The sequence below is a fragment of the Phaseolus vulgaris genome, chromosome 3, assembly GCF_000499845.2.
Source record: "Phaseolus vulgaris cultivar G19833 chromosome 3, P. vulgaris v2.0, whole genome shotgun sequence".
In the NCBI taxonomy this organism is placed as follows: domain Eukaryota; kingdom Viridiplantae; phylum Streptophyta; class Magnoliopsida; order Fabales; family Fabaceae; genus Phaseolus; species Phaseolus vulgaris.
Genome location: NC_023757.2, coordinates 40,959,711 through 40,978,613, shown reverse-complemented (window position 1 = coordinate 40,978,613; position 18,903 = coordinate 40,959,711). Strand labels below are relative to the sequence as shown.

General features: G+C 31.4%; 2 protein-coding genes across 4 annotated transcripts; one reads left to right on the top strand and one right to left on the bottom strand.

Moving 5' to 3' along the window:
- Nucleotides 1-6,439: 6,439 nt before the first annotated feature.
- LOC137807728 (heparanase-like protein 1) lies at nucleotides 6,440-10,842 on the top strand. Of its 2 annotated transcripts, none has more exons than XM_068608500.1 (10): nucleotides 6,440-6,846; nucleotides 7,572-7,826; nucleotides 7,966-8,002; nucleotides 8,151-8,334; nucleotides 8,624-8,769; nucleotides 8,846-9,079; nucleotides 9,324-9,513; nucleotides 9,629-9,754; nucleotides 9,864-9,966; nucleotides 10,280-10,842. In XM_068608500.1, the coding sequence occupies exons 2-10, from the start codon at nucleotides 7,617-7,619 to the stop codon at nucleotides 10,688-10,690; spliced, it is 1,641 nt and encodes a 546-aa protein (XP_068464601.1). In that variant the 5' UTR covers nucleotides 6,440-6,846; nucleotides 7,572-7,616; the 3' UTR covers nucleotides 10,691-10,842. The 2 variants fall into 2 exon arrangements, with proteins under 2 accessions (XP_068464601.1, XP_068464600.1); XM_068608499.1 differs by having other exon boundaries at nucleotides 6,821-6,997.
- A 1,231-nt stretch (nucleotides 10,843-12,073) lies between these two features.
- LOC137807727 (SNAP25 homologous protein SNAP33-like) lies at nucleotides 12,074-14,670 on the bottom strand. 2 transcript variants are annotated; one of them, XM_068608497.1, is made up of 6 exons: nucleotides 14,427-14,670; nucleotides 13,391-13,951; nucleotides 13,143-13,236; nucleotides 12,802-12,932; nucleotides 12,426-12,523; nucleotides 12,074-12,308 (listed from the first exon to the last, which is right to left on the bottom strand). In XM_068608497.1, the coding sequence occupies exons 2-6, from the start codon at nucleotides 13,868-13,870 to the stop codon at nucleotides 12,209-12,211; spliced, it is 903 nt and encodes a 300-aa protein (XP_068464598.1). In that variant the 5' UTR covers nucleotides 13,871-13,951; nucleotides 14,427-14,670; the 3' UTR covers nucleotides 12,074-12,208. The 2 variants fall into 2 exon arrangements, with proteins under 2 accessions (XP_068464598.1, XP_068464599.1); XM_068608498.1 differs by having other exon boundaries at nucleotides 14,464-14,647.
- Nucleotides 14,671-18,903: the final 4,233 nt, after the last annotated feature.

The window sequence follows — 18,903 nt, the reverse complement described above, 5'->3', positions numbered from 1 at the left end:
TTAAGGATGTCATTATTAGGTTCACATTAAAAAATAAATGACTCAATCTTTATATGTATTAAGGCAAAATATAAAAATTATGTATATTTTTGTATCTTATATTTTGATTTTATTAGTAGCTTGTAGAAAATAATTATGCATGACTAGAAATAATTTATAATATTTATACTTCTTAATTTATTAAAATATAATTAAATTAACAATCACAATATATTAAGAAAAAGGTGTTATAGGAGTTGGTTTTTTTTGGTAACGGTAATTCAAGTACAATGTAAATTTTTATATTATAATTTTGATTTTTCTTTTAATAAAAACATTCTTTTTCATTATACTAAAACCATGGACAACAAAATGAATGAAATAGCAAATTAGAAACTATGATCTTTTAGAATAATTATGGGTTTTCGATTGTGCTACAAAACACAATTTGCAATGAAAAGGTAAGTCCACCAAAATATGAGATGTGAAAATTTAGTTGTGGACTTGAATGTTGTGATTGAAGAAAGACACGTTAAAGATGTCTTCATGAGAGCTTTTAATGACATTTTGTCCTCTCTACCATGGATGGATTCATATGTAAGCTTATCTCAATCCATCTGTTATAGTGGAACCTCAACATGTTGAAGCATAACAAGAAAAATAACTGATGGTAGATTTTATAAATGCATAATTTGAGAAATTGATAATAAGGTTAGATAATGTAGTTGACACCTTGGGAGTCAATAATATATTGACAAAGAAATCATCATAAGTTTTGTGAAACGCTAGTTTATTATTTTCAATGGACAAGTTGTGGCAATTAAGAAGTGAAATGACTTTGTGCATGAACAAGTTAATATCATGAGGTAAAGTTCAATTGTTCAATATTCAGAATTTGATATACGAAAAATGTTGATGAGGATGAATTTAGAAGATCAAGAAGTAACTCTTGAATATTGTGAAGTTCTATGCAATAACCAATGTCACATAAGACAATTGTTTAACCTGTCACCCTATCTAGGACTAAATTATCTATTAAAGTTTACGCGTTAAAGTAATTTTTGTTAAAGTAGTGGTGGTTGTTAGTATAGTATGAATGTGAAAGAAATTTTAAATATCTTCTAAGTTATACTTGTAATGTATTTTTTATAAACATTATTGTAATGTGACTTAAAAGACGATCTAGTCAAAATAGTTACAAGGTGGTACGAGTTTAGTTACATTAATGTAATGACCAACTTGAATGTACATTTTATTTCTATGATGTATGTTCATTTTGTATGATTGATGCCTTAACATGTGGTTTAACTTATAATTTACACTACTAGAAAAATCATTAAATAGAAACCAAAAAATAATTAGTTGTTATATTGATTAAATTATATATTATTTTAGAGACTACAAAAATTATTGATATCTAAATTAATTTCTATTAGTGATAAATAGTTTCTAAATTGGTATATAATTTTAGTTACTAAGGTTTTAGCTACCAATTATTTAGATTTTAAAGTTTGTAATTAAAACCTTGGTAGTTAATTTAATACTAATTTAGAAACCATTTATCAATAATAAAAAATAATTTAAATACCAACATTTTTCCAGTTTTTAAAATAGTATATAATTTAGTTAATATGGCAATTAATTATTTGTTGTCTTTAAAATTGGTTTCTATTTAATGATTTTATTGTAAATGTTTATATTAAAATTGCAAGGTTGATGTTGAGCTTATAATTTATACTAAAATCGCAAAGTTGATGCTTTTAGGAGATAATTAATGCAACATCATTAAAGTTAAAAAACAATGATGGTGGAAGTCACATGGATACAATTATAATTTTAAGCATAATTAAGACCACAATTGTTTATGTAATAGGATATATCAAACAATGAAATATGCAAATTGTCTATAAAAAATATCTATTTTTCATTTTTTTTCTTTCTTAGGTTTCACTTCCATTAATGCATAACTTTCCAATGATTTGATCAATTTATTTCACAAGGAAGTAATTCCTATCAAAATATTATAAAAGTGTTTTACTCAAATTTAAAAGTGGTTGGTAATGGAGATTTTTGTAGTGAAGTTTACAAAAATCAATATTAAAGTAAAACTTTGTGATAATTGGTGAGGTTAATTTGAAATATCAAGACCAAAATTTTTGTATTTTTGACATTTCATAATAACTTAACTACGATTAATATATAATATTGTATGTCGTGAAGGTTGCATTTGTAAAAAGGCAAGTAGTTTAGCTATGGAGGACAAACTATTGCATTATATTTATGTTTATATTTTAAGTTTTTGGAATAAAATTTATGTGCACATGAGACAAGAAGACATTTTCAAGAATAAGACATTTTCAAGTTTTAGGAAACGAAACAAAGAGACATTTTCAATTATGTATTATTGATTACATGGTTATTTATGTGAAGGTTATGTACATATTCATGTAACTTATGTAACTTTTATTTAATGAGAAATTCAACTTTTTCTTTTTTATTTTCCATCAAACAATTTATAAATAGTTTTTTTAATTATTTTTCATATTTTTTCACTTTTTTTCCCCTAATCTAAACAACCTAATTTTTCACTTACGACAAGAAAATCATTAAATAGTAACCAAATTTAGAGATAAAAAATAATTAGTCACTATATTAACTAAATTAGATACAAATTTAGAGATTACAAAATTATTCATATATAAATTTATTTCTATTATTAATAGTAGGAGGCTTTGCCTGTAACCAATAATGGCAGTAAAAATATTAGTAATTATCCTTTGTTTAGGGTTTAAAGAAATGTTGTCAACATTATTAATTACGATACCTGGATCAAGGACTAACCTGCACCCAACAGCTACTAAATACACCTCACTTGGTATTAATAACACTTTGCAGTACTAAGCACACCTTCACAACCACTTTCACACAGCCCTAGCACCAACTAACCACACCCCCGCATGAGCTAAGCACACACTGCATAAGAGACAGAGAGAAGAAAGCAGCTAGTCAAAGAAGAAGTTTAACTTTAACGATTTACATAAAGAGGTAACAAGGTGTAGAGATAGGTGAAATGGGAAAAGAGAGAGAATAAAGAAGAAAAGTTCAGAGTGAGTGATTGTTTGGAGGTAAACCATAAACCTCACAAATAAAAAACCAATGCATATTAAAACCATCAATGCACAAGCACAACATACATATTTTTATGAATTGAATATAACAAAAAAAAACACAAAGAACGAAACAAAACAACTCCAATGCCAATACAATACAAGACAACATAGAACACAAAGGAGTGTGCCCAAACCTGAATTGAAAACAAGTATATCTGAACTGGAATGGAGGCACAAGAACCTGAACTTGAGAAGGAAGAACTTTGCTGAGAAGAATACTTCTAAAAAATGTCACATGCTACACTTCACGAAAAAATATCCAACCTTCTTCTTTGCTTTTCACACTTTATATAAACATGACACACATGATCATTGCTTGTGTTGATATTCACAGACCTAGTGCCTTCTAAATCACCATCATAGACCAAGCTCTTGGTCAAGGAAAACTTCATAATTTTTGTATGCCTTTTCAAGGAATCTATCTCTGCATGCATGGGTTATCTCAAAAGTATTGTGCCCACGTGAAACCAAATGATGCACTATGACCATGTGAAATACTAGAATAAATGAGGCTAAATTCGGAAATAAGAGATGCTACGTGGCTTTCCCTCCACATCTCTTGGAAGAAAATATTTATTGTTCATAGGTATATTTTCTTCTTTTCTTCCTCATAAAACTCTGAATCTAAATAATTGATATCATCTCACTTTTTTGTCTGCAAACAATACATCCACAAAAGCAAACAGACCGAATAGTGTAGCGCGATGGGAAGGAGAGATGTAAGCGCCAACAACAACAACATGATGTACAATGAAGGATATTTTAGTCTTTTCATTAATATAAGAGTGCACATAGTAATTATGGGGGGTGCATGAAAAGAGATGTTAGACTTAAAATGGACACACCAAACGTTTTTTCTCAAATTAATGGTCACTCACGGAGGACCTATAATGATTATAGGATCTCTTAGTGCTGTAATTTAATTAAAATACACTCATTTTAATATATATTTTTTAAATATTAAAATCAATATAACTTAGTAGATATATTAATTAATATTGAGTTATATTTGTCCAAAATACTAGCTCATTGCATAGATAATTAGTATATTTATTCACTCATAATTCATAATTATACGTACTAAAAATAAATAAAAATTATATTTTTTTAAGTATATCATAAACAATTAATAAATGAATATACTATTTTTTAAGAGAACTTACTTCATATTAGTTCTAGATGAAATGAGGGAAAAAAATGAAAGCAATAATATTTTTAATATTACATATAATTTTAATATATTATAATTAATAATTCTAAAAATATAAATATTGTTTTATTTTCTATTTTTATAGCTAAAGTCCATATTCACAATACATTAGAAAATAAATAATTTTTAATCATAAAAATACAATATCATAATTAATATATAGAAAATAAATTTTAAGTTTCTAAGTGCATTGTGATTATTTTTATTAAAACAAAACAAAATATTAAAAATAAGTTAGTGGTTGAAAAGTAAAATAGTGTATATAATTATATTATTTATATCATATAAGAAATATATTACTTGACTAAATTATGTACAAAAAATATAATTATCTTAATTTGAATTTAAAACTAACCAATATTTTTGTAATTTTCTGGGATTAAAATAATATCTAATCGTATTTTTGAAAAACATATTTTAACTAAAAAATAATATGGAGTTCTTTTAATTCCTTTTCTTCTTCAAATGTGTGATTAATTTGCATTGTTGTGTAAATAGTGTTGATGCGCTGAAGTTTCAGATCTACATTTGAGCAAGTTGCCTTTTCCTAAAATTTCAAAATAGCACAAGAAATATAACGCCATTTCAAACAAATAAATACTTTCGATATGCTAAAAATACTCTGTGTATCTTTATTTTTCTTTTAAAAGTTGTATTTAAAATTACTTACAAGGATTAAAAATATCTGTACCATAAAAAATATTTTAAAATGATCACAAAATGTTGTTTTACTTGGCTAAATTAACCTCGATAAAAAAATTAAATATCATTAACTAATATATAAATATTGAAAGTGATTTTTTTTTGTTTATACTTACTAAAAAAATTCTCATGTCACTTAAAAGTATAATTAAAATTAGAGAGTGGAAAGTATTTAAATATTAATATAATAAATAGTCGGTTGATTATAATAAGTGTGGAGATATTTGATTTTCAAGGTAACTAGTTAAGTTGTAAACAAAATTCAACAGAGCAAATTATTTTATTCCATTTTATTCAATCTAATCTTTTACTAAGATTGAAACTTATCATATGTATAAAATATAAAATAAAACATATTTATACATTATTTCAATTAGCTCATCAGGTGTTGTAAGGATATTCTTAATTGAGATTATTGGGAAGAAAATAATCACAAATTGTTAAATATAAATAAATAAAGCAAATAATTTTATTAAAATAAACCGAACCTGTATATAACATTTGAGACAGTGATTATCTATTACGATTATAATATTACAGTCAAAGTTTGTGCAATTTTAATTTCGATAAATAGTTGATCTAAAACCTTTAATGTACATTTTTTTAGTGTTATATACATATTATTCACTTGCACCAGATTACAACTGTAAGATAGCCACACATTTGTCGTACAAAGCTCAACCAAAATATACATTGAATTTCTATTTGTGTTTACTTCTAAATAAATAAATAAAAAATGGGCAATATCAGGATATTAAACCCAACTCCAAAATTAAAACAAAATAACTACTCACTTAATCATTATATTAAAAAAAACATATGTTTTAAACTGCAAAAGCTAAAATAAAATATTTTTTCTACTGCATATATAAAATCACTAAATTAATAAAATCTATTTAAAAAAACATCATTTTCCTCAATGAAAAAGGACATAAGTGTTTTGAAATATATATATAAAAAAAAAAGTCTCCCCTTGTGGAATACGGTTCTGTGGAAGAAGGTATAGCTTCTCAACAAAGGCAAGAGAAAAAGACAGTGACTCCTTGCAACATCAGCAAATTACAAATGTTGTTTTCCATTTGTTTTTATCACAAGAATAATTATATTTGGGCATCCAATAATTTTTATATTTATTTTAAATTCATTAGTTTAACCTTCATTTTATTTATAAATGTAAATTTTTTAATGACCATATTACTATTAGAAGTGAGTTGTTATGTAAGGTAAATGTAAAAATTTATTGATATAAAAAATATGATGATACCTTGTCACAAACAGAATTGTACTTTTTTTTTGTTAGTCCAATTAAGGAAGAGGGAAAGAATTGACCCTTGCTTTGCTTGCACCCGTTATCTGACTTGGTGTGCTTTCCTAAAACGATGCATACCTTCAACCACTCTACCACAGAGACACCTAAGTTTGGAGGCAACAATGACCTCATGAGAAAACCCCTTCTGCTAAAAAATAATATTAATGTAGAATAGCAGCACTGCATGTGAGTTGTGCCACCACCCTCCTCAGACAGGCCTGTTCTATCCAACCAACTACTACTAAACTGACATTACATCACGACAATTTTGTCCTTCTTCATGCTGCTTCGTTACCTTAAACCTTTCCTTTCTTCTGGGGCAGCAAGACCCAAGGAAAGTGCTATTCTTTGGCAGTTACGTGAAACATTATTATTATTGGTATTATTGTTGTCTTTTTTACACCTCTTGCCTCACACTTGAGCCTCACTTTCGTTTTAAAAGCTGTGCTCGATCAAAAAGTCAATACAGGGTTCAGGTTGGTGTTGTGTTTATGTTTTATAGTTTTTCACCGTTTCTCTATCTGGGTGTTCTTCAAGATTGATTCTTTTCTCCTGGGTTGGTCCTGTCGTGTGCGAATACCAGTTTTCCTTGTTGGTTATGATGTGGGGTTGCGTTTAGTTCTACAGGTTAATGCTTACGAGTTCTTATATCTGTCATTGTGATTAACGATTTCCTTGTTGTAAAAATGCGCATATTGAATAGAATATGTATATATAAAGAGTTCATTGTGATTGGCACCTTGTTTAAAAATTTGGTAATGGAGAAATAGTTAAAGTAAATGAGTTATTGGCTCTTGACTAGAGTTTGAATTCAACATTACTGGTTTTGTTTTCATGGAAGATTGCACTGTAAAAATTCCGTTCTCCTTTTATGTATTTGTTTATTTATTTTTGTGTTCATAAGTTTTTAAGCACGGGCTAATCATTAAAAGCTTATCTAGAAACAGCTATTCGATACAGAAAATATCAATTATGCAGCTTCAAAAATCTGTCTCTAAATTATGGAGTGTTTGATTTGTGTTTTACTTTCCTTTTCTGCTTATATATTTATAAATATAAAAAAAATGTTGCTTTCTTTTACCATTTTCCCTTCACAAAATCATGAAATGGAACACAAGGTGGTGTTTTTATAATTGTTTGTGGAAACAAATTATCTGGAATGTGAAAAAAACAAATAGAACCTTACTTTTCTCTTTTTCAGTTTTTTACTGCAGCTAATTTGGATTCTGTCGTAATTGATCTACTAATGGGAATGCACCTCGTCGTGTTTCTCTTTCTGGCTTCTCTGAGATTGGCTTTATCTCAAGATGTTGAACATGGTTTGATTCTAGTAGAAGGAATTCAAGCAATTGCCGAGACTGATGATAACTTCATCTGTGCAACTATTGATTGGTGGACTCACGACAAGTGTGATTACAAGTATTGCCCCTGGGGTGATTCTTCTGCTGTAAATTTGGTGAGTATTTTGGACTTATTTGTATACATGGCTTAAGTAGAGAATATATGTATTCTTCCTATTTCCTACCACTCATTTAGAACTCTAGAAAGCTTTGAAGATGTTTTAGTGATTGGTCAATGTGGATTGGTTTTTTCAGGACTTGTCTCATCCTTTCCTTGCGAAGGCAATCCAAGGTATTTATATTGTAGAAAATCAGTCACTCTGATGGAATTCTACTGTTCTGTGACTTCCTAATGCTAGATATATTTTTATTGATGGTATCATGTTTGGAATATTTACTTCAAGTGTGATATCATTCTTTCCATAATGGTTGCTTGATAGCTCTGAAGCCTTTGAGGATTAGAGTTGGAGGTTCTTTGCAAGATCAGGTGCTGTACGAGGTAGGAAATTTGAAGGCCCCTTGTCATCCATTTCAAAAGATGAAAGGTGGATTGTTTGGATTTTCAAAGGGATGTTTGCAAATGAAAAGGTGGGATGAGCTGAATCATTTTTTCAATGATACAGGGTGAGAATTTAGCATTGATATTGTTGTTTTATTCACCATCTCGCTCCCCTTTGCCTTCCGGCTAAAGCAAAAATGTGAAAAAACTCTTATGTTTTTGGTGTTCTGCAATTGAAATTAGAGTTACACCTAACAATAAAAGTCCTCAAAGTTTTTGCATCCATCCAAGAATCTGAGTTTTGTTCTCATGCATTTTGAATGATTAGCACATTTATACTGGAAGGAAAGAAGAAAAGGGCGAGGAAGAGGTGATTATCTGTGGTGTAACATAGCTTGAGTTTGACACTTGCAGGGTCCTTGTGACATTTGGTTTGAATGCACTCCATGGGAGGCACCCGAGTCATACTGTTTGGGGAGGAGACTGGGACTCTTCCAATGCTTATGATTTAATCAATTACACTGTTTCAAAGGGTTACAAGATTGACTCATGGGAATTTGGTACGACAGAAGACAAAGCTATTTTTTATGTGCAATTTTGTTTCACTGGAACTGATTCTTGCCTGTGCTGCCATAGGTAATGAGTTGAGTGGGAAGGGCATTGGGGCAAGTGTGAGTGCTGCACAGTACGGGAAAGACTTGATAAAGCTTAAAGAAGTTTTACACTCATTATACAATAACTCCAATTTCAAACCTTTACTTGTAGCACCTGGAGGGTTCTATAATAAGGACTGGTATGATAAGCTTCTTCAGGTTACAGGTCCAGGCATAGTCAATGTGCTCACTCATCACGTCTATAATTTGGGCCCAGGTTTGCTTTTCACTCACCTAATTATTTCTACTATAGTCATCCTTAGAGAATATTTTACACTATAACATAACTAGATGATGGATGTGTAAGAAAAACAGTTATATGGAGAGTGTTTTAATCTAATCCTTCTTGTGTTTCTTTTCTAATTTGTTTTGAGTACTGTTGAAGTGGCATCAGGTACAACCAATTCAGGGGATGATTAATCCTTTCTGGTTAGTGTGTTAAATAAATTTCTGTTTTTCAGGTAGTGACGTGCATCTTGACAGGAAGATTCTAGATCCCAAACAATTGAGCAATGTAGAATCAACTTTTAGCAATCTTTCAGAAACTATTAAAAAATATGGCCATTGGTCTTCTGCATGGGTAGGAGAAGCTGGTGGGGCATTTAACAGTGGTGGTCGTCAAATTTCTAATACGTTTATAAATAGCTTTTGGTAATCTTGGTTCCTCCTTGCATCATTTTCTATTCCTCTTTAACTACAATATTTTGTTTTACAAAAAATATCATTAAAATTAGTCAAGAATTTCTAAGATTTAGGTAACTTACAGGTACTTAGATCAACTTGGAATAGCATCCAGATACAACACTAAGGTTTACTGCAGACAAACTTTAATTGGAGGAAACTATGGTCTTCTCGATACCACTACTTTCGTTCCAAATCCTGATTACTACAGGCAAGTGTATATATTTTTATTTTTTTTTCTAAATTGTTGAGGAGTTATAATAATGTAAAAATACAGTGCTTAACATATCTAATCTATGTCCTGATGATGTTTTGAGCAGTGCACTTTTGTGGCATCAGCTAATGGGGAAGACTGTTCTTGCAGCTAATAGTGATGTTTTTTCACCTTCTTTACGAACTTATGCACATTGTTCAAAAGGCAGAGTAAGTGCCCTATCATCTTATAGAAGGATAAGTTGTGCGAAGGAAATTCGTTCTTCTGTATCTCATGTTTCGTTACCAACTTCTTAAGTTTTAAGTCCAACAATCATACATCATATTATATGCTAGATTGAATTCTAGCTCGAATCGATTCATAGAAGAACCAAGGTGATATTATATTTTAACATCCATGAATTGAATGTTATGCTACCTTACTAAAATATTGGTAGTTTAATGCGTGATCCATTAGTATAATTTTCTTTTAACTTTCAATATCACAGCATTCCTATAACTTTCTTTGAATTTGATTGTACAGGATGGTATAACATTGCTGCTGATCAATTTGAGCAATCAGACTCGTTTCAGACTGATGGTTCATGATCGTGTACCTGTGAGTAATGGAGGAAATGAAAATGCTACGATGATCCATGCAGAGAATTCATTCTTTAGTCATCTGAAGAGGGCATTTTCTTGGATTGGAAGCAAAGGATCAGATGTGACATTCAGGGAGGAGTACCACTTAAATGCAAAAGATGATTACCTTAGAAGCCAAACCATGTTGCTCAATGGTATTCCCCTAGAGTTGACAAATGATGGAGAAATTCCAACATTGGATCCACTACTCAATAGTGTACAGTCTCCAATACTCTTAGCTCCTTTATCCATTGCATTTGTTGTATTCCCCTACTTTGATGCCCCAGCTTGTGCTGAACATAGAAAACTTTAACCCAAACCCTCCTTCAATGAATCTTGTAGAGTAGGAATTATTAGGACTGAGGAATGTAAGCTGTCATTAGAGTTGTATTTAATAGGCTATATATTTGTGTCAAAGTTGTAACCCCCTTTATAATAATTTAATATGAACCACACTTACTACAATCATAATTAATTAGCTTGCATATATGTTGTTGATTCAAATTATTTAAAATCCATCTCTAGTCCATGCAAACATTCAACCACTTCATTTTGTTAGATAAAATTTAAATTAGAGTGAAACTATTTATTGTAAATAATATGTTATCACTTGATTAAGAGGTTGACTGAGTTTGTTGTTTGATTTATTGAGCAAGTCTTTTGCTTAAAATTATGTTGGTTATCAATAAAATTATCTTGTTTTTATAAAAAAGTTTGAGCTATTAGTTTTTTACTATTATTTTTTTTATAAAGTGCAATGATTGTCTGAATGAAATGATTTTTATAGGATAATGATATTGCTGCTAAATTTTATCTAATTTTATTTTTTAACACTTTTTAATCATTAGTAAAAAATATACTTATTATTGACTGAAGTTTATGAAATTACTGAAATGATAAGTTTGACATAAACATAATGATTTATTTCTTCATTAATATCTACTAACAATAAAAGAATGTGATTAAGAGAGTATGCTTTAAAAATGTATCCTTGCGTTGATAGGCTTGATAATTACAAACCCTGCTTCAATTCACTATTTCAATCAAATAAGAAATTATAGCTTTACACCTGTATATAAATTAGATGAATTTAGAAATAAATATATAATAAAAAATAAATTTGTAATTAAATGATATAAAAGAATATTAAAATAATAATATCAAGAGTTATAATTTGATTTTATAAAAAAATAAAATATGATTTAAATGAATTACTTGTTTGGAAGCAGAAAAACCATTCCAAACATGTGTCAAGGCACTGAAATAGATTTTATTTTTTGTCCCAACATGATTAGTTAATTTGTGCGAGGTCAATTCTGCATTGCAAAACAAGGTTTTGGGAAATACTATTCAGTTGCTTTTGTTGTGGAAATTTTGACAAAAAATTATTGGAATTGCAAATTAACATTCCATTTTAGTAATTACACGTCTAAAAGTGTTTTTTCTTCATCAATGCACACAACTAATAACTTTTATTGATCAGTCAAATCACTTAGGGAAATTGGGTGTGTTTGAAAATCTATTGGCATTTCTAATTTCATTTTCTAAAAATACTTTTACATTCCCTATTAGTATAAAAATATTATACTCAGGGTATTAATCTTTGAACACTTTGGTAAGGATAAGAAGTTAAAATACTACTACTAATTTTGTCGTTAGAGAGCACTTTAGGGGATCTAACCAAATAAAATCAGGGTGAGAAATGAAAAAATTGAATGTAATGCAACACAGGTGATGGATTGTTTTATCATAACAAGTGATGGATCCAAAGAAAAAACAACGATGAGGGGGTAGGGCAGGTAATAAAACTTAGCAACAGAGGAAATCATTCTTATTTTCCGAGTAAGCGACGGCCACGTTGATTAGCACCTTTCATTCGGTAATTCAACTCATCCACATCATCGTATAGATGATTCAATGCTTTGTTATGCCTGCAAGTGCAATGCCATTCATGAAAATGTTAGGTAAACTATAACATTGTTTTATAAGTATATTAGTGTTCATGAATATCACTTAAGAATGCATACAAGACAATGTGATTCACTAACCTCTCAATCTCGGATCCCATGTCTACAGCCATGTCTTTAAGCTCTCCCAACATATCACTTAAATCTGATAGTGCATCATCTTGCTTCTTTATTTCAACCTGTTTCAGGACATTTTACTTAGTACCTTAATTCAATATTAAAAATAAATATAACGTCATCCAACAGTGACTCGAGTCTAATGTTTGTGGCAGAATGATGAAGATAAAGTCAGCAAAATTGGTAAGGATTGTAAATAAAACTGGTTTGTTGTAAAACTTGTGATCTGGTCATGAGCTGAAACTATTGCAAGTAATCACCAACGACTAAATAACCATAACAGTACCTAACACATTAAAGCTTTAAACAATTTAATCTTCACCAACTAGTTGATACAAACCTCAACTTTTTCAAGTGCATTGGTTGGTTCCTGAGGTAGGGTCCGCAGCTTGGACTGCCCTTTGGTGGCAGAAGTCAGCCCCAACTTCTCTCTCTGCTCCAGATGACTGCCCTTGCTCCTCACTGGGTCATCTGCATATCGTGAACCTCATTATGCCAATGAAACAACAACAAAGGCTTATTCCATTAATAGGTCCATTACATGGATCACACATAAGCCATTTGATTTCATTAAAAACCAAAAGGTTTCAAAGAAGATGTTAATAATCATGAGATTATGCCAATGATACAACCCAAAAAAATTGAAACTACAAAAGAAAACCATGCAGAGAAGGCATTAACCTCCAACAATAACTGGGCCTGTTATTGCTCGCGTCTTCTTTGGTTTCCAAGTTTTGGAGAAAAGGCCACCAAGGCTTCCCAAGAGTTTTTCCCCCTGGAAGCATAATTAGTCAAACTTTAGTCAGATTTAGAGCAGAATATTATTTGAATTCAAAAGGGTTTCATAACATCACAGTATTTTCAGCAAGGTAAAACAGCATAAAGAAGCCACTCATATAGGAACACAGAAAAAGTAACAAGATTGATACCCGGCTTAAATCGTGGTCAATGTCAGCAGCAACATGGTGACTCTTGATAATTTGCTCACCCTGTTGATGAAGGGTGACTAGTGTATTGGTGGCATCCTCTCTTATATTCGCTGCTATCTTCAAACAACTATTGACTGAATTTGTAGTCTCTTCAGCCTTGTAAACAGCATAACTCTCCAGTTCTTGAACCGATTGATTCTCTAATCCGCCTGAATCGCGAAAACCATTCTTGTACCTGTTCCGGTTGGCCGATTGAAATGCATACGAAACCGAAGAAGATTTCTTAGTGGCATCAATGTCATCATCAAAGGGGTTGGTGTTAACTTCCAGTGAAACAAGTGCGCGATCCGAAGAAGTCTTTCTCGAGGAACTATACCTTTTGGTATTCTTTTCCTCATCATCAGAATCAAATGGATTAGTCCAAGATTCAACAGAACTAGGTTTAGCAACCTTCAAAGGAGATTTCTTGGCACCCGACATTATCTCTCTTCAAGCAAAATTGATTCAGAAATAAAATTCTAAAAATCCTCTTCCACCTAAAAAAGATAAGCTAATTTTTCCCTGCAAAGACAAGCAAGTGCTACTCAATCACTGTAAATGTTCCACAACAAGCAAAAGAAACCCAAATACCAAATTCTTAATCCACTTATAACAAAAGCATTCATTTTATCAAGAAACCTTATTCGTAACTTTACTAAAACTACATGTTAATAGAAAGGGCCAAAAAAACGGACCAAAGCGATTAAGTGTAAAGCAACGTATAGAAAAAACGGAATCAACAACCATTGACAATCACATGGAAAGGGATTAAAAAGAGTACAAAAAAAAGTACACAAATCCCCAACAGAAAATGAAATAGGATCTTCTTTTCTTTTTCAGAAGCCTGTGTAGAAAGGATCAAGAAACACGACATTTCCGAGAATAGTGCAAGACACAAGAAAGCAAAATCTCAGAATACCCAAATGGATTAAAAGGCTTCTCCAAGCAACAGAATCATCAAAATAAAAAACTTGTACAAGAGAAAGCAAGATGGTACCAGGGAGAGGAAAATAAAAGTTGAGAAAGACTCGTACAGAAGCACGAATTTTGAGAGCTCTACACAACAGAAGAAGAAGAAGGGTTTCTACAAGAAGTTGATAAAGCCAAAATCGCGTCAAGAAAGGTCAGAGTTGAAGGGTGGGTGGAAAACGCAAAGAAACCGCACTTCGCAAGGCAAAATCCAAGAGTGGAAGTTTTCTCTGGAGGCTTTGGTGATGCGCTCTTGCTCTTTTCGTTCGGTTATTTAATTAAAATATTATTATTTATTTGTTTATTTTATTCTATGCATCGTTTGAATTGAGACGTTGAAATGGATCAAGTGGGGGACCTTTGGAGATGTGCTATGTGGGGGCAATTCCAAACGCAAAAAAATATGAAAAAGGACTTTTGACAACTTCTTTAAACGTGGAAAACCAAACTCTTCTTTTGGGGTTTTAGGGTACCAATTATTCCAATGAAAGGAAAAGGCAGAGGGATAAAAAATGTTTTAATTTATACTAATAATTTAAATTATAATATAATTTTTTTAAATTGAAATAGATAGGTGGTTAAAAAGTTTAAAAGGGATTTTTAATTGGAGATAATTAAGGGGGATATTTTTTATTAGTTAACTAGTTGCGTGGGAAATGCACTTCTAAAATAGGAATGAAAATTATATCCAAACTTCACTAGTGTTCGCAAAAAATATCTTCAAAATTATAGTTTAAGATGGATCAAGATAAAAAAAAAGAAATATCTACTCACATAATTTAATAAGAAAGAGTATAAGTATGAAAATGTCCAACTCATCTCATACATGCATTTATTATATATAAAATAATTAAATTAAAATATCATTTTTTACATTTCTATAAATAGAAAAACGGTTGATTTTACAATAATTACGTTTTACATTATTAGGTTCTTTTAAATCTTAGATAGTTATGTTGTTGGTCTATTTTATTTTATTTACGGTGCTTTTTTTTCTAATTGATTTTGGGGTTTACCCTTTTTTACTGAACAAGTAATAAAGTCTTGCCGGCCATTGACTAAATATTGTGTTGGGTAATCCAAAAACAAAATGGCACCCCAAAGATGTCACTAAAACTAAACAACTGTGTTATTTATTATAATTAAATAAACAACAATTGTAATTTTATATCCACAGTTATAAGTTTTATCTTCTCATTTTCATTTGGTGAGTTTATATACTCAATTACTCCGTTAATATAATTTGGAATTAGTATCTGTTTACAAATAATTTTAAATTCTTATTTTATTTTATACTAATGGGATGTTTTAAAATTATATTGTACTAATATTAGTATATTCAGTAAATAACTTTTTTTTAATATATGTGTATTCGTTTATATTATTATACTTGGTATTAGGATTTATGTTGGATTAGTTTGTGACACAAGATTTGTCAACGAAATCAGTAAGAGTTTTAGTTTTGTTTAGTTAGGGGTGGGGTTGAAAATGGAAGGAAAGGGGGAAAGTAACTGAAAAAATTGATTGTTTGGATGTAGTGAAAGTGAGTGAAAATGATATGAAATTTTATAGATAATTTGATTTATGTAATCGAAAAGTAAAAATAATAATTATGTAATTTAATTATTTATTGAAATATTTTTTGTCTAGATAAGTTTTTGTTTTAAAATAAATATAAAAGTTTATATAAAAGGATTTGTAATAAGTTTTTGTTTTAAAATAAATACAAAAGTTTATATAAAAATATTTGTAGTATATATATTTGTTAACGAAATTTGTAATTAAAGAAAATATTTTTTGAGGATCATCAAGCCACCACGACTTTGGACTAAGAAGATTGAAAAAAATAGAGCTTTGATTAGCATTTCAAGAGTCTTTTTTATCTTATTAGTACGGTAAATTTGTATAAAATAGTATAGATTTTATATTAAACTTATATCTGGACACATTTTCTTGTGTCATGTATTGGACCTTGTAAAATGGATTGAAAAATAATATTATAAAATATAGCTACAGTTACAATTGGATCTTTTTGGGCTCAATGCAACCCTATACGATGTAGGGTTTTGAAATGCACATGATATTCATTGGAGCGACACTTGCAAAGCAGAAAAGATGTGACTATACACATCGAAACGCCTCAATGGAGAGTTTTTTTTTATCTAATACAAAGACGTCACTTGTCATCATAAGAATGGAGAGATTCTCTCTAGTTCGAGAATGATACTTGTCAAGATAGGGATTGAGAGTTTTTAGGTTAATTTTTTGAAATTTGACTTCACTAATTATTATATATACAAGTGTTAATCCTCTTGAAATGCAACTTAGATTTGATAAAGAATTGTTGTCAAAATTTCATATGTTTAAAAGATACGAATACACTTATGTTTATATTTCATTTAAATAAATACAAATACACATAAATAATTAACGAATTTAACAAAATGTTAAAACTAAAATTACTCAATTAAAAAAAAACAATAAAAGAATTTAAATTGGTATAACTATCCCAAACTGACGTGAAGAAGAATCGTCATTGAAAGAGTTCATAATAAAGAACAAAAATAAACACATGTATAGAAATAAGATTGAGTGGTTAGAAGAGCATCACGTAAAATCAAAATGTTGTGAGAACAACAAAACCAAGTATTATGCCTAAATGCCCTTCAATTCTTGTTGAAAAATAATTTTTTCATTGAATGATAGAGAGAAGATAAATTTATGTATATTTATATCTAATATAGGATAATAAAAAAAAAGAGTTATGAGATAATATAAATCACAAAAGTATTTGTACCGATCGGTACCGGACGACCTCGTTGTCCGAAATAAATTATCTAATTAAGCAAGGAACATGGTTACACGTGGGACAAACGGTTACAATTCCCACTGAGTAACAAACACACGTGAGCACTCCCTGGATTTTCGGGAACACCCCCTAGATCCCAGGAAACCATCTAACACGACCCAAGGACCACAAAACACATCGCGAACCACTAATGACCCAGAGGGCCCAAGCCCAAAGAGACATACAAAAGAAGAGAAAGAAAGAGAGAAAGGTATGTTTTTCAGATTATCAAGGATTCTCACTGAGAGAGATTACTGACTTGAGCGTCGGAGCACAATCGCAGGTACCTCCATCGGCCGACCGAGGCACGCGAGGAAAAAGGAAACTCGAGGACAAGACAATCAAGAGCGAAGCAGATACCTTGTATCAACGTGGATCAACATTACTCAGTCCCCAATATCCATACAGGTACAATTGGCGCCCACCGTGGGGCCGAGTAATCATTATTCCCAGACCTAAAGATCCCAACGCTCGAAGATGGGCTCAACGGCAAACAACAACAATGATATCTCAGAAGAGCATAGGACAATACTCCAAACCCTCCAGATTCAGATGCAGGAGTTACTCCAAAAAGGAGTCATCGACCAACTTCGCCAAGATGAAGAAAGGAAAGGACGAGAAGAGGAGCGCCAGCGGCACGCGGAAGAGATAACACAATTGAAAGAACAGAACAAGAGATTGTTGGATAGACTTGAGCAATCTGAACGTGAAGGGCATTCACGTGCACCTTCTCCATCACCGTTCCAATCAGGAACGAGAACAATAGCCCAGGCTATACCTCACACGTCACTCGTTCAACACACCCATCAAAGTGTAAAGTCAGGAACCCCAAACAAGGTAACAAACCCAAAAGGCCACCTGTTCACTGACGACATCATAGCCACTCCTCTCCCTGACAAGTAGAGGGGCCTAACGATAAACCTTTATGACGGATCCACGGATCCCGACGAACATCTGAATATATTTAGAACTCAAATGACCCTTTACACAACCGACTGAACAGTATGGTGTAAGGTCTTCCCCACCTCTCTCAGGGAAGGACCCCTTGGATGGTTTTCTGACCTTCCACCCAATTCCATTACAAGCTTCGATGCTTTAGAATTGAAATTCACCACGCAATACGCCACAAGTAGACCTCATCGGACATCCTCCATGTCCCTTCTAAATGTCAAGCAAGAAAGGGGGGAATCATTGAGGACATTCATGAACAGATTTAGCAAAGTGTGTACGAGCATTCGTAATCTTAATCCAGAAATAGCCATGCATCATTTGATCTCAGCCATACTACCGGGAAGGTTCACTGAAAGTCTTATCAAACGGCCTCCGTGCAATATGGATGAATTAAGAACGAGAGCAACAAAGTTCATGCAGATAGAAGAACATATTGACTATCATCGAAAAACTTATGCTGAGAACACAGACAAAAGCAAAGGGGTTCGTCCCCCCATAGTACCGACCGACCGAGAACGACATCGCCCCAATAGGGGTCCCCGTTTCCACAACTACACTCCCTTGATTGTACCAAGGGGTAAGGTTCTCGACGAAGCACTGCAGATTGAATTGATCCCGACATTGAAGCAATCACAAACCCCTCCCAATGCCGACACCAGTAAACGTTGCCAGTACCACCGTAACTATGGCCACACGACTGAAGGAT